At 39.5% G+C, this 16,535-nt stretch overlaps 1 protein-coding gene across 1 annotated transcript in view; it reads right to left on the bottom strand.

Annotated features, from left to right (window-relative positions):
- The window catches only part of DNAJC15 (DnaJ heat shock protein family (Hsp40) member C15), a 56,946-nt gene extending 52,426 nt beyond the window's left edge, over positions 1-4,520 (bottom strand). Inside the window, exon 1 of the mRNA XM_016189773.2 lies at positions 4,266-4,520. Coding sequence (XP_016045259.1) covers positions 4,266-4,505 — 240 coding nt within the window. The 5' untranslated portion in view covers positions 4,506-4,520. The remainder of the gene's footprint in view (positions 1-4,265) is intronic.
- Positions 4,521-16,535: the final 12,015 nt, after the last annotated feature.

Below are 16,535 nucleotides of genomic sequence, written 5' to 3'. Positions count from 1 at the left end.
TGCAAAACCAACCTACTTTCTGATAACTATTTTATTCCCTTATATCAGCCTACATTACTATAAGATGGCAATTTCTTAGTGGTAATACTTAAAACAGCTTAAAATTCATTACACAGTACTCTTTCCCTTTTTTGAGTTAAGGTCAAATAAAATTAACTCTGCATTCATGCTTAAGAATTTTAAGACAGGGTTGGGGGGGTAGATAGCATAATGGTTACTCAAAGAGACTCTCAAGCTTGAGGCTCTGAAGTCCCAGGTTCAAGTCCCTGCACCACCATAAACCAGAGATGAGCAGTACTCCGGTAAAAAAAAAAAAAAAAAAATATATATATATATATATTTATTTATTTTCCCTTTTGTTGCCCTTGTTTTGTAGTTATAGTTATTGTTGTTGTTTTGATGTCGTCGTTGTTGGATAGGACAGAGAGAAATGGAGAAAGGAGGGGAAGACAGAGGAGGGGAGAGAAAGACACCTGCAGACCTGCTTCACCGCCTGTGAAGCGACTTCCGCTACAGGTGGGGAGCCAGGGGCTCTAACCAGGATCCTTACACTGGTCCTTGAGCTTTGCGCCACGTGCACTTAATCTGCTGCGCTACCATTCGACTCCCAAAAAAAGAATTTTAAGACAAACCTTGAAGTATCTGGAGTTTCTGAAAATTACTACAAAACCCATGACTGCACATCATTTCTTAAGAGTTGAATTTCCTCAGTTCTGATATCTATGTGATTTAGAAGCAATATGACACAGTAAAAATAAATAAATAAAAATAAATCAAGGACTTTATAGAGTCAAAGTTGGTTTCATCGCCTAGTACTACTATTTATTATCTATATGACTGTGAGTTAGTTACCTCGTTGAGCCTCCATTTTCTTATGTGTAAAATGATGAAAAGCAACAGATTTTTTCTATATGAAATAAAATGTCATCCCTGTAGCATAGCATAGAATCATACATGCAGAAGGCCCAGCTGGCACACACATACACACCCTGGGTTTTGTTCAAACTGCTTCAGAAATTGATAATACACTCTTACAAAGTTCCTATTCTACTTTTCCATAGAAGACAATTTGACTAGGACCTCTGATTATTAAACAAGTGGAAAATGCTATTTAATTCAAGGTACTAACAGGCATTTTTTTACTACATTTTAATCTCCTTAATCTCCTAAACAGGCTAATGAACATTAATTCTTTATTCTTAATTGAAAAGTTACAATATATAAACACAGATATGTATTTCAAAAACCTTAAATGGGTGGAGGTGATAGCATAATGGTTATGCAAAAAGACTCTTGAGGCTCCTAGGTCCCAGTTCCAATCCCTCACACCACTATTAGAGCAGAGCAGAGCTCTGGTAAAAACAAACACAAATCTTAAACTGCACTTTTAAAAACTTGGTATGAAAAATGTTTCGGAAGTCGGGCAGTATCTCAGCAGGTTAAGCACCACCAGCTTAGGATTCCTGTTGGAGCCCCAGGCTCCCCACCTTCAGGGTGTTCACTTCACAGGCAGAGAAGCAGACCTCCAGGTTGTCTATCTTTCTCTCCCCCTGTCTTCCCCTCCTCTCTCCATTTCTAACAACAACAACAAGTACTACAACAACAATAAAAAAAAATGGCAACAAAAGGGAAAATAAATAGATTATAAAAAATGTTTCGACTTGTCATTCTTTTCCTATTTTTTAAAATTTTTTAATTTCTTTATTGGGGGGATTAATGTTTTACAGTCGACAGTGAATACAATAGTTTGTACATGTATAACATTTCTCAGTTTTCCACATAACACTACAACCCCCAATAGGTCCTCTTCTTTTCCTATTTTTAATAAGGTTATTATATATGTGACACAAAAAGGTCACTTATTCTTTCCTAACACCATTTTTTAGTTTCCATCACTTAGTGCTTCTAAGTCCGTCAAAGTTATTACTAAGCTGTATCTCCTACCTCAATATTGATGATTGACATGCCAGTGATACTCACTAACCAGGCCCTACAGGACATTCTGCAAAATTATGAAGTCTTTTTTTTTCACTGTCACAACACTTTGTATACCAGGATGGATATTTGGTGGATGGAGGGCTACTAACCCAAATGCCTTAAAACATCTGAAATCCGGGCCAGGCGGAACGCATAGGATTAAGCACACAGCGCCAAGCTCAAGGACCAGCATAAGGATCCCTGTTCTAGCAGTGGGTTAAGTGCTCGTGGCACAAAGTGCAAGGACCTGCTTAAAGATCCCAGTTCAAGCCCCAGGCTTCCCACCTGCAGGGAAATCACTTCACAAGTGGTGAAGCAGGTCTGCAGGTGTCTAGTATCTTTCTCTCCGCCTCTCTGTCTTCCCCTCCTCTCTCCATTTCTCTCTGTCCTATCCAACAACAATGACATCAATAACAACAATAACTACAACAATAAAACAATAGGTGCAACAAAAGGAAGTAAACAAACATTTTTAAAAAATATCCCAAACTCTCTCCATCTAGCTTATTATTCTTGTACACAGTAAGACTGCTGCTCCTCTGCATAAAACTCATCAAAATGGTAAAACTTTCCCCAGGATATCCCGATTTTCCCATATGGTTTGCCAGATGTCTCATTTGTTCTAATTCCCATTTATCTCTGGGAGCTATGAGATCAACATGGCAGGCACAAGCCACAAGTGTCTACAGAGCACTTGAACTATAGGTGGTTCAAAATGAGATGAACTGTTAACATAAAACACATACTAGATTTCAAAGACATTGTACAAACAAAGTTGGGAAGATAGCTCAGCCTGCTAGAACACCAACGTGCATGCCTGCGGTCCCAGAGGCTAGAGATTCAGTTCTCAGCACCACTTTGGGCCAGAGTTGTACAGTGCTGAAATCTCTCTCATAATAAATCAGTCTCTTGAAAAAAAAAAAAGTCAAGTAAGGAGGTGAGAACCTCAGTTAGATTCTGACACCACCACATGGGAGTGCCTACAAGGTGGAAGCTTCACAAGTGACAGATGAGAGCTGGTATCTCTTCTCTTACTCTCTACCTGAAATAAATGGGCCCCAAAGGAGGAATGTAGTCTGCAGGCACTGAATTCCAGTGATAACCCTGGTGGCAAATAATAATAAATAATAGGGCCGAGGGTGGATAGCATAATGCTTATGCAAACAGACTCATGCCTGAGGCTCCAAAGTCCCAGGTTCAATTTCCTGCACCACCATATGTCAGAGCTGAGCAGTGCTCTGGTAATAAATAAGTTAATTAATAATAACCTTCCTAATTTTGTCTTAAAATATTATTGTGTATATATGGGTTGAATAAAATATACTTCAGGCTGGGGACTAGCATAATAATTATGCAAAAACACTTTCACGCCTGATTCACAAAAGGTCCTTGGTTCAATCCCCAGCACCACCAAAAGCAGGAGCTAAGCAGTACACTGGTAAAAATAATAACAATAATTCACTGTTAAAGTTATATCCAGTTACCTCACTTTTCTCTAAGATGATTTTAAAAAAGCTGAAAAGCACATGCATAATTTTTATTATGTTTCTACTCGGCAGGTCCTTCCCCAGCTCTACACTTGAGCCTCTACATTTTCCCATGGGACCTTGTTTTCTGCCCTACAGCTCTCTAGACACAACTACTGGCACCTGAAACATTTTCCTTCTTGTCTCTGAAGTTAATTCAAATCTTCAAAGCTTAGTTGTTTGTTTGTTTTTTTAAGGTGTATATTGACTTTTTTTTTATTATCATAACTGGAGCTTCACCACTCCAGATCGAGTAATTCAGAGGCACAGAGCAGGGGAGGGAAAGGCGCCTCAGCACCAATGCTCTGCTCTGGCTTGTTGGGGGTTTGAACGTGGGTCTTTGGTGCCTCAGTCGCGACTGTCTTTCTGCATAGCCATTATGCTATCTCCTCTACACCAAAAGAATTTTTTTTTATTAGGTTACTCATGTATGGGCAGAGACAGAGAAATTGAGAGAAGAGGGAGTTACACAGACACCTGCACACCCGCTTCACTCCTTGGGAGGCTTCCCCCCTGCAGGTGGGGTCTGGGGACTTGAACTTGGGTCGTTCACGGAAGAGTGCGCTCCACGGGGAGCGCCACAGCCAGGACCCAGCCAGGTCTTGGCATTTAACCATGGCTCCCTCTGAAGAAGCCTCCTGAGCGGTGGGACAGGGCGGCGGGGGAGCCGGGGTCTAGGAGAGAGTCAGGGACTTGGGGCGACACAGGCCAGGCCAGGCATTCAGGAGCCAGCAAGAGGCGAGGACTGCGAGCAGAACTCACCAGGCGCCGGTCAATGTCCGCGTCAGCCAATCTATTCGCGGGCGGCGAGTACTCCGCGTAGCGAAGTCCCTCTCCCGAGTGGGCGGCCATGACAGGGCGGCCGGCGAGACGCGGCGCGTGTAGGTGCCGCCTACGAAGCGGCAGCGGGGACAAACTTGTTAGCGCCGGGCTCTTCGCGGGTTCAGTGAACTCCAAGCCCGCCGCTTGTGGAGGGTGGGGTCCAGGAGCAAGCTCATCCATACGCCGCCGCCTGAAGCCAGCTCATCCTTCTAAGCCAATAGTCAGACTTGCCTCAGGGTTTTTTTTTTTTCTGTTTCAGATTCTCAGACTCCATGCCAACAGTGGGCCTGGAGGGATAAGGTTGGGGATATTGCAAGATGGGCTTTAGCTCCTGCCCCTGGCCACTCCTGAGGGCCTGAGTTAAAGTTCTGTAGTCTTGTGGTCCGGGAGGTAGCATAGTGGATAAAGCATTGGACTCTCAAGCATGAGGTCCCAAGTTCAGTTCCCAGCAGCACATGTACCAGAGTGATGTCTGGTTCTTTCTCTCTCTTTCCTGTCATTTCTCATGAATAAATAAATAAATAAAATCTTAAAAAAAAAAAGAGTTCTATAGTCTCGATATTGGTGTTTTATTAGAGTCTAGATGCAATGCCTGCGTGGGCGAAATAGCTCACTTGGACGGTGTGCTGCTTTGCCATGAACAAGGCTCAGGTTCAAGCCCAGCCCCACTTCACTGAAGGAAGCTTTGGTGCTGTGATCACTCCCTCTCCCTCTCCCTCTAGTTCCCAACTACTGATCATACTTGCTTTGGATGCCACAGTTTTCCCATCCCTGATGACACTGGAAGATGCATTTTTCTTAACCCACCCCCAAATGACCCGCCCCGCCCCCCATAAGAACGGCTGGGTATATTTGAAACATTAGCAAGAAGAAACTTGTAAGCAAATGGGTATAAATTTCACTCCCCAGTTGACTTTCTACTGACTTGACTACAGAAGGATACACCATATTATTGATTTTTTAACTTTCCTTCCCTTTGGGACAAAAATGAATGAACTGTTTATCCCAGACAACATTTTCCAATTCCTGTTCCAACTTGGCAGCAGCAATGCCCTTTCAACCCATTGCAAAAGTAGCTTTCAAGAAAGAAAGTATTTTTTCATTAACCATTAAAAGTTTTGAGTATCTGCCAACTTAATCATTTTAGTTGATATTGTTAACTGGAAAATGAACAGAATACATTTAGGATTCTTTGTGTGTTGTCACCAAGATTATTATGGCTGGCGCCTACACAATTAATCCAACTGCTTCCGATGGCCTTTTATTTCACTTCTTTTTTCCTTTCTTTTTATTTGATTGAACAAAGAGAAATTGAAGGGGGAGGGGAATGTAGAAGAAAAAGAGACACCTGCAGTACTGCTTAACTGTTCTCGAAATTTCCCTCCTGATGATGGGGAGCTGGGGTTTGAACTGGCATCCTTGCTCATGGTGACTTGTGCACTCTACCCTCTGCACCAGTCTGGCACCCTATACTTAGGTTTTCAGTTGAATTTATTGAAGAATCAAAATAAGGATGTTAGCCCAGGAAGGTCTCAAATGCAGAGAGAGTCCTTCTACTTCTCTGAAAGAACCAGTACAAATACTTGATTTTGGTGTAGAATTTTATATCCTATGTGAACTTAAGAGGAAGTTACAGCAAATATCCAAGAAACCCTATGACACACTGGCACTTAGTATTATTCATGAGACAATATTATCATTGCATGAAGACAACCAAATAAGGACTTTTTTTATTTTTTTTAACATTTGCAAGCCTAAACAGGGCCTGGGGAAATTTGCAGTCTAGGAGAAAGGTAGCACTGACACTGACACAGGCCAGAACAGAGGCACTTATAGTCTACAGCTGCGTAAAGATAACTAGAGAAGGACAGAAGAAACCTGAAATCCAGTATATGATCTAATTTTATTCTCAACTGTGTTCCTGAGTACACCCAATAACCTCTCCAAATGTTCCTTATCTGCCAGGGAAATAACATGTGTCCAACATTCTGACTCAGGGAGACAAATTAAAGAAAAGGCTATGAATTAGGTTAGGGGAGCCACTAACCCTGATCAAGAAGTGGAAGGAAGTTTCCAGAGCAGAGGTCAGGAAAAGAGGAGAAAGGAGAACCCATCAAGGGGAAGCATAGTAAGGTAAAGGGCAGAAAGTTCAGGACCACTAAGCTTCAGCTCAGACCTCAACCTATTAAGATCTCTTTGCTCTCTGCTTTAAGATTTGACCCCAGGTCCATTGCTGCCTCAAGCAGCCACTACCTACTACTATCTTTAATTGTTTTTTTTTTAAAGAAGCCTCTCTCTCTCTCTCCTCTCTCTCTCTTTTCTCCCTCTCCCTTTCCCTCTCTGAGAGACAGAGAGATACCTGCAACCCTGCTGCACCACTCATGAAGCTTTCCGCCTGCAGGTGGAGGCCAGGTGCTTGAACCTCGGTCCTTGTGCACTATAATGTGATCTCTTAACTGGCTGAGCTACACATTGTTTGGCCCCAGAAATTTTATAAACATAAATCAGAATAGAAATTTTCAGCAACTGATGATGTATTGTGTTTTTTAATGAATTTTTAAGGTATTTTATTTATTTTATTTTTGAGAGAGATGCAGAGAGAGAAAGACACAGAGAAACAGCAGAGCACTGCTCAGCTCTGGCTTATGGTTGTGCAGGTGATTGAACATGGGACTTTGGAGCTTCAGACATGACAGTCTCTTTGCATAACCACTATGCTATCTATCCCCGCCTGATGTATAGTGTTTTAATGTAGTTATTATTATAAATTTCCTGCTAGTTCTGTGCATACAATTAAGAGTATAGTAGTACCTCAGTACTTAAAGTCAATTAGTTCCGGGAGGCATAACAAGTGTCATAAACAATGAGTACTATAAACACTGACTATAAACAAATGACTGATACTATGATTGATAGTGGAGTCAGCTGCCTGCTGGCCATGCCCAGTCCCAAAGTGTTGTGGAAGAGGACTTGATGCTAATGTTAATTACAGAACTGGCTCTAGATTGAGAGGGGTAGGAATTGATATGTGTGTGTGTGGGGGGGGGTCTGGATATGCTTCTCTGCTGACCCTGCTGCTGGTTGGCACTGTTACCCTTTGTTGTCTTATAATTAATTACTCCTGCCCTTGCTTTCATGAGCACCCTAGGTCTTTTACTTCTGTCCACTCACTCCTTCTTTTACACCCTCCCCACCCCATCCCTATACCCAACAGCTCCTCTGATGAGCAAGCATCAAGTGCTGAAAAAATTCCCCCCAATAAAAATGTATAAGAAGACTGAATTTGCCAGGTTTTAAAGTGGAAAATGCATAGGTATGAGCTGCTACTGAAAATAAACAAAGTCAGAGTGTTTCCTACTGTTGGCCTAAGAAACTGTTATTGATCTCAGTGTTAACTTTATGATGTAAAGGTTTCGTCCACGCCCACTCTAAGAGGTATAGATTCGTATGTACTCAAAAAAAATAATAGCGATCATTACATTTTGCTATTCAACTAACCGTTTAACATTTATCACTTTTTGTTCTTTTTCATTCTTGTTGGGTATTAAGATTCTCTTACAATATCCACTGGACAGTAAATACACTTCAGTGTAACTATTAGGGAGATTTTTGTTGTTGTTGTTTGGAACAGAGGATGGGAATGTTAATTTCATTACATAATTGAAAGCTTGGATGTGAGTGCTACTTGTCTGCGACATCTGTCTCCCATTGATCAGCAGGGTTGTTTGTCTGATCTGACTAGGTAGGCGGGTTTCCCCTTCCTCCCTCACCTTTCCATGTGTGTCCCACCCAAAGCTTCACGCTCTGGGGAATAGGTTGAAGTTCTCCAAATAGAGACGGACTTAGGTGGAGGGTAGAGAGTGGTTGTGTTCCCCTGCTAGAAGCTCTGAACAAGCTGTTAAGGTCCATAATCGAAAGATTTCCTTTGGTTGACTGATTACCAAATTTCTTCCATTTCTTTATATATTTTTGTATTTGTCCCCAAGAAATGAAACTTTGCAGTTTTTTTTTCTTTTGTTTTTCTCAGTCTAGTTCCCAACTACATGATCCCAGGATCATCTTGTGATTTGCTTTCATTAGTAGAATATGGCTGATGTGTAGCTGCTTCAATTAATCTATGCCTCAAGAGATTTGTAAGTCTGTACTCTCTTGGATTCTTGCCACTCCTGTGCTACCAATACCCTCATTCCTTGTTAGAAGATGAAAGTGTAGAAAACTGAGATTCCTCTATATATAGTAAGTTCCAGAAACTACCCTGTGCAATTAATTCAAAGTACTCAAGAAACAGAAGGGTGTTCAGAGTGGAAACACTAGCCAGCTAAGACAATATAAGTAGCCAGCCCATAGTTTGACAAGAAACATGTTTACTGTGTTCTGCTAAAAAATATTCATTTGGCACACAGCATTATTGTATCAATAGCTCATGGATATTCTAATTGTAGTTCTTGTTTCATTATTTCCCTAATGAAGAAGTTGTCAGAAGAAATTTTAAAAAGCATCTAGGGTTAAAACAAACAAACAGGGAGTGGGGCGGTAGCACAGCAGGTTAAGTGCACATGGCACAAAGCACAAGGGCCAGAGTAAGGATCCCAGTTGGACCCCCCAGCTCCCCACGTGCAGGAGGTCGCTCACAGGCAGTAAAGCAGGTCCTCAGGTGTCTATCTTTCTCTGCTCCTCTCTGTCTTCCCCTCCTCTCTCCATTTCTCTCTGTCCTATCCAACAACAACAGCTATGACAACAATAACAACTACAACAAGCACAACAACAAAGGTAACAAAATGGGAAAAATAGCCTCCAGGAGCAGTGGTTTCGTAGTGCAGACACCGAGCCCCAGCAATAACCCTGGAGGGGGAAAAAAAAATCAGGATTATAGTTTAAATTCTCATCTGTACTATCAAAAATATAGAGAAATTTCAATTCCTCACCAGCATTTTTGAAATCTATTCAAAATGCTTCCATGACATCCTGGCAGAGAGTGAAAATGTTATTTTTCAATAACTTCACCAACTTGATGCAAAAAAAAAAAAAAATCCTGCTAGTTCAGAGAGCTGCGCTGTGGCTCACCTGGTTAAACACATATATTACAATATACAAACACCTGGGTTCGATCCCCTGCTAGGGCCTTCAGGAGGGACACTTCACGAGTGGTAAAGCAGGTTTGCTGGTATCTATGTTTCTTTCTCCCTTTTAATTTCTATCTAATAAAAATAGAAAGGGAGAAAGAAAAAGAAAAAAAAATAGTTGCCTTAAACAGTTGATTCATAGTATAAACACCAAACCCCAGCAATAACTCTGGTGGCAATAACAAAAAAAAAAAATCCTGTTAGTTCATAACTAAATATTTACTAATTTAGAGTTGTTTAGTAATAAAATAATATAAAATATAAAGAAAATAATATTGCTGAACCCGGATACATAGGGGGGATTAATGTTCAATAAGTAACGATAATTATTACTTTTATAACTCATTTCTCTTTAGAATTAGACCACTCTTCTGCATGAAGTCTACGATAAAAGACTGAATCCAAAACAAGAAACTTAATTGATAGACCTTTATTTCCCGTTTTAGTGCAGTATCATATATTGCCTAAGTATTCTTTGGGTTGATAATGGACATAAATATTTATGGTGAATATAAAGGCTTATAAGACATAGGCTAACGTGGTCCGGGAGGTGGTGCAGTGGCTAAGAAACTAGACTCTCAAGCATGAGTTCTTGAGTTCAATCCCTGGCAGCACATGTACCAGAGTGATGTCTGGCTCTTTCTCTCTCTCCTCCTTTTATAATAATAATAATAATTATATATATATAGCTACCCCGTTAGATGTCACAGTGATTCTGAGTGAAGTTGGCAAAGAAACACAGAGAAGTCAGCCCATCATAATAATGTGAACCAAAGAACCAAAGGTGACCATCTGGTCTTGGTTGGGGTTGTGGATAAGATTTACAATCACAAGCTATGTCAGGGGAAAAACTTAGAGATGAATTTTGATCCTTTCTCAATTTATAGGTAAGAAGCTTCATATTACCACAGTATGAAGGCTGAGCAAAAGTCACAGTATATCAAACAAATTAAGCAAAAACAGTGAATTGTGAAACATTTTGAATTCATAGGAGCTGGTGTGTGTGTGTGTGTGTGTGTGTGTGTGTGTGTGTGTGTGTGTGCATATACAATAATAATGACACATTTTAACTGGGGCTCAGAGACTTTGCCTTTACTTAATTCCCCCCCCAACAATGTAAAAGTCATTCGAACTACAAAGATAATTGATAAAATAGAAGGCTATGAAAAACAGCTGACACTAATACATGTTTATATTTAATGACTTCCAGTTGACTTCTACAAGTATATATTTTTTTACTTCCTCAGAAACATTAACAACTTTTTTTTTCCTGTGGCTGCCAGCTGCTTGCAGCCTAGCACATATCTCCCAGTCCAGAAGAATATATGTCACATTGTTCCCTTGTCCCACTTTTTTTTTCTTTATTGGGGGATTAATATTTTACATTTGACAGTGAATACAACAGTTTGTACATGCATAACATTTCTCAGTTTTCTACATACCAATAAAAACATTAACAACTTCTTAAATGATCACAGGAAGCACTATTATGGAAATGTTGAGTGGATAGGAAAACACCTGATGGCATTATTCAAAGCTTTGTGTAAGTACTTTGTGTAAGTACTATTTGCAAGTAATAGTACCAAGACTTTACCAAAATACTTGTCACTTTACTCAAAGGGATCCATATATGGTATATAAGTATTTAATATTATGCAATAAATGCAAATAAAATTACATTTTAATATATTCATAGTTTCTTTAAGCTTCAAGATTTCTGCCATCCTCTTGAGGTACTATATCTAAAATTTTCTGTATTTAATTCATTTATTCTATTTATTATTATTATTATCATCATCATCATCATTATTATTATTTTGCCAGAGCACTACTCAATTCTGGTTTCTGATGGTATTGTGGATTGCACCTGGGACTTCAGAGCCTTGGCCATGATTATCTTTTGCATAACAATTATCTTATCTCCCCTGCCCATAATTTATTTTTTCAAATTACTTTAAGAAACTACTCTTTAGGGGCCAGATAGTGGTGCACCTGGTTGAGTGCACATGTTACAATGCGGAAGGACACTGGTTCAATTCTCTGGTTCCCACCTGCATGGGGAAAGCTTCACAAATGGTGAAGCAAAGCTGTCTCTCTGTCTCTCTCCCTCCCTATCACCCCCTTCCCTCTTGATTTCTACCTGTCTCTATCCTATAAATAAATAAAGATAATTAAAAATATTTTAAAAAAAGAAAAAGAAACTACTCTTAAGAGAATCAACATGAAATCCTCTTAACATGCATTAAGAAAACATATATACTTTAGCTCCAAGTGGTCTCAGGGATGGTTGCAGATAATGGTAGTATTCTGCAGGCACTGAAACCCAGCAATAACATGGTGACAAACCAACAAACAAAAAAATTATACCTTTTGAAAATGCCTGAGTAATAATAAACATCTCTTCTAGCCCCTAAAAGAACAACTGTTGCTGATTCAGGGGCGATTTGGATAATCCACCAACATTCTGTCTAGAAAATTTACTATGTACTGAATATCTATATCAGTGAGCTAAATCTGTAGATTAACTTGTTTTTATTTACATCATAGATTTAAAAAAAAAAGCCTAAAAATGCACTAAAAGCAATAGTATGGTTAAAAACATTCTAAGTTTTTTTTAAAAAATGACTTTTGACAATGTGCATTTTTAAGGTCAGATTTTATATTACAGGATGTTGTTTCTAAGAGAAAAGCTTTCACCTTGGTTTAAAGTTAGATCTGTTAGGGAACACTTAGTACAACAACTTACAGCCACCTGAATTTTTTTTTTTAATTCAGTTCTGTTTGTGTCCACTTATACCTATTGGATTAATCTGTCAAAATATTGGTCTAGTAGAAAATATTCATTGTATGACTCCAGCTCCATTTAAACTTAAAAGCTAGAAATGTTTAACTTGCTTTTTGTTAAGTATAAACTAACAGTAGATACTCTTGGTGTTAACAGGGAGAAAACTACTTGATGAATCAACACTATTCATTGTTAATTTGTTTACCATTGTGTGTGATCCATTTGATTTTCAGTCTCAAGTTCTCTGTGATAGTATTCTTCAAAGGAAAACTAAAGTATCTGTGTAGAATATTAACTTGAATTTCATCATGTTTTTCTCTCAACTCACCTAACATAGTGATAGAATGAAACTCTTAAAGCCTGGTTGGTTGTGCTCAAACCTGTGTGGCATATTTACAGAAATAGTTCGTGCTGCAGTTTTATCTACACACTTATGTTACTTTCATCCTTTATTTATTCACTGTGTTCGGTATTACACATTAGAAATTAAAGCTTCTCTTCTTCATCAGCTATTAAATAATTAGATATTATAATAATATTATGACATTCATTCTACATTACCCATTAAGAAGGCATTGCTCCAAGTTGCTTTCAAATATTAAACTGTTTAATTACAACTAAACTTATGAGTATGAAAAATAGTAGTTATAGATTTTGTATTATCTTCCTGTGGCTTTTTCTTCCCCACAGGGTTATGGCTATTGCACTGTGCCTGCAATATGGTTCTACCAGTCTCAGCAGTCATTCCTTCTTTCCTTTCTTTTTCTTTCTTTTTTTTTTTTTAGGTTGCCAGTGTAAAGCATTTTTTTTAATGTTTTAATTTCTTTATTGGGGAATTAATGTTTTACATTTGACAGTAAATATAATAGTTTCTACATGCATAACGTTTCCCAGTTTCCCATATAACAATACAACCCCTACTAGGTCCTCTGTCATCCTTCTTGGATCGGTATTCTTCCCACCTACCCACCAGAGTCTTTTACTTTGGTGCAATATGCCAATTCCATTTCAGGTTCTACTTGTGTTTTCTCTTCTGATCTTGTTTCTCAACTTCTGCCTGAGAGTGAGATCATCCCATATTCATCCTTCTGTTTCTGACTTATTTCACTTAACATGAATTTTTCAAGGTCCATCCAAGATCGGCTGAAAACGGTGAAGTCACCATTTTTTACAGCTGAGTAGTATTCCATTGTATGTATAGACCACAACTTGCTCAGCCACTCATCTGTTGTTGGACACCTGGGTTGCTTCCAGGTTTTGGCTATTACAAATTGTGCTGCCAAGAACATATGTGTACACAGATCTTTTTGGATGGGTGTGTTGGGTTCCTTAGGATATATCCCCAGGAGAGGAATTGCAGGATCATCAGGTAGGTCCATTTCTAGCTTTCTGAGAGTTCTCCAGACTGTTCTCCACAGAGGTTGGACCAACTGACATTCCCACCAGCAGTGCAGGAGGGTTCCTTTGACCCCACACCAGCATTTGTTGCTGTGAAGTGACTTCCCCTGCAGGTGGGGAGCCAGGGCTTGAACCGGGATCCTTATGACAGTCCTTGCGCTTTGCTCCACATACACTTAACCTGCTGAGCTACCACCTGACTCCCATTAGGGAGGTTTTTAATTACTCTTTTCAATTTCTTTGGCACCATTCTAGTGAATGGTCTATTTATGTTTTGCAGCTCCTCCTGCAAGGTGTGTGTGTTTCTAAGAATGGGTCCATTTCCTCTAGGTTCTCCAGTCTGGTGGTATATAGTTGTTCATAGAAGCTTCAGATTATACTGTGGATTTCTGTATTGTCTGTTATGATCTTGCCTCTTTCATTTACAATATGATTTATTTTAAGTTTTATTTATTTATTATTATTGGATAGAGACAGAGAAACTGAGAAGAGAGAGGAGAGGAGGGGAGGGGAGGGGAGAGGAGAGGAGAGGAGAGGAGAGGAGAGGAGAGGAGAGGAGAGGAGAGGAGAGGAGAGGAGAGGAGAGGAGAGGAGAGGAGAGGAGAGACAGAGAGAAACCTGCAGCCCTGCTTCACCACTTGTGAAGCTTTCCCCCTGGAGGTGGGGACCAGGGGCTTGAACCCAAGTCCTTGTGCACTGTAGTCTGTGTACTTAACGAGGTGTGCCACTGCCAGGCCCCCTACAATATGATTTATTTGTGTCTTCTCCCTTTTTCTTTTAGTGAGCCTGGCCAAGTGTTTGCCAATTTTGTTTACTCTTTCAAAGAACTGGCTCCTAGCTTCATTGATCTTTTGCATGTTTTTCTTATTTTCAATGTTGTTTATTTCTGTTGATTTTTTGTTATTTCACTCCCTTTGCCTCCTTTAGGTTTTCTTTGTTCTTTTTTTTCTAGATCCTGTAGGTGAGAAGTCAGGCTATTTATTCGAGATTTTTCTTGATTCCTAATGTGTGCCTGTATGTCAGCAAATTTGTCTCTTAGCTTTAGCTGTATCCCAAATATTTTGATAGCTTGTATCTTCATTTTTATTAGTTTCCAGGAATTTTAATTTCCTCTTTTACCCAATAGTTGTTGAGCGATGTACTGTTTCTCAACAATACATTGGATATGAGTATCACTGTCTCTGCTTTCATTTTATTGTCCATTGCATTTTTTTTATTTCCTTTTTCTTTTTTTTTTCATTTTTTCAGTACTTTTTAAAATATTTATTCCCTTTTGTTTCCCTTTTTGTTGTTGTTGTTGTAGTTAATATTGATGTTGTTGTTGTTGGTTAGGACAGCACATGTGCCAGAGTGATGTCTGGTTCTTTCTCTCTCCACCTATCTTTCTTAGAAATAAATAAAATCTTTAAAAAAAAAAAAAAAGGATGTTCTAAGTTATCTGGGAGGTGACATACTGGGAAAGCACTGGACTCTCAAGCAAGAGATCCATAGTTCAAATCATGGCAGCACATATGCCAGAGTGATGTCCTGGTTATCTTTCTCTCTTCCTATCTCTCATTAGTAAATAAATAACATCTTCTAAAAATGTTTTGAATATTTGTTGTTTAAAATATTCTTGGAAAGTCTCTGTGGAGACTCAGTTTTCCCACCAGAGATTGATTCGTGTGTGTGTGTGTGTGTGTGTGTGTGTGTGTGTGTCTAGAGAGAGAGAGAACCAGAGCATCAATCTGGCACTTGCAATATCAGGAATCAAAGTCAGGATCTTATGCTTGAGAGTCCAACATTTTATCCATTGTGCTGCTTCCTGGGCCACAATATCAGATGGCAACATAACACAAAAAGAAGGGAAAACTGGGAATCAGGTGGTAGTGCAGTGGGTTAAGCGCAGGTGCGCAAAGCTCAAGGACCAACATAAGGATGCTTGTTTGAGCCCCCGGCTCCCCACCTGCAAGGGAGTCGCTTCACAGGTGGTGAAGCAGGTCTACAGGTGTCTATCTTTCTCTCCCCCTCTCTGTCTTCCCCTCCTCTCTGCATTTCTCTCTGTACTATACAACAATGACGACAATAGTAACTACAACAATAAAACAACAAGGGCAACAAAATGAAATAAATATTTAAAAATATTATTTAAAAAAAAGAAGGGAAAACTAGGCAATTTGAATTTTTTTCGTTAATAAAATGTTTGGTTTTTTGTTTTTTTTTTTTTTGGCAACTAGGGTTATCCTTGGGGCTTGGTGCCTGTACAGCAAATCTACCACTCGCAGTTGTCATCTTTTCTTTTCCTTCCTTTCCTGTCTTCCCTCCCATACTTCGTCCTTTTTAAAAATTATGATAGAAACAAAGAAATAGGACAGGAAAGGGGGAGAGAGAGAAGGGGAGAGAGAGAGAAAGGAAAAGACACTTTCAACCTACTCCACTACTCATGAACCCCCTCTCACACACACGCACAGGTGGGGACCAGAAACTTAAAGCCAAATCTCTAAGCATAATAACATATGCACTCAACTGGGTACAGCACCTTTGTTTGTTTTTGTTGTTGTTTGTTTGGATATGTGAGTGTTTGTTGTTACCAGAGCACTGTTCAGCTCCGGCTTATGGTGGTGTGGGGGTTGAACTTGGGACTTTGGAGCCTCAGGCATGCATGCAAGTCATTTTGCACAACTATTATGCTATCTCCCTCTCCTGGGGTTAAGTTTTTTTCTTTTTTCAATGGCTGTTTTTTTTTTTAATTTTTTATCATTTTAAAATATGTTTTTAAATAGTTATTTATGGATTCGACTTCCGGAGGCGGAGCTACGAGCAGCAGATCGCTTTCTCTCCTCTCCTCTCCTCTCCCGGATCAACTAGGAATACCAAAGGAGACCACCCGGACCGAAACAAGACAGGACTAGAATGACCACAGAA

This window comes from Erinaceus europaeus, chromosome 7, assembly GCF_950295315.1.
Source record: "Erinaceus europaeus chromosome 7, mEriEur2.1, whole genome shotgun sequence".
In the NCBI taxonomy this organism is placed as follows: domain Eukaryota; kingdom Metazoa; phylum Chordata; class Mammalia; order Eulipotyphla; family Erinaceidae; genus Erinaceus; species Erinaceus europaeus.
The sequence above is the reverse complement of the archived record's forward strand: the minus strand, read 5'-3'. Positions and strand labels throughout refer to the sequence as shown.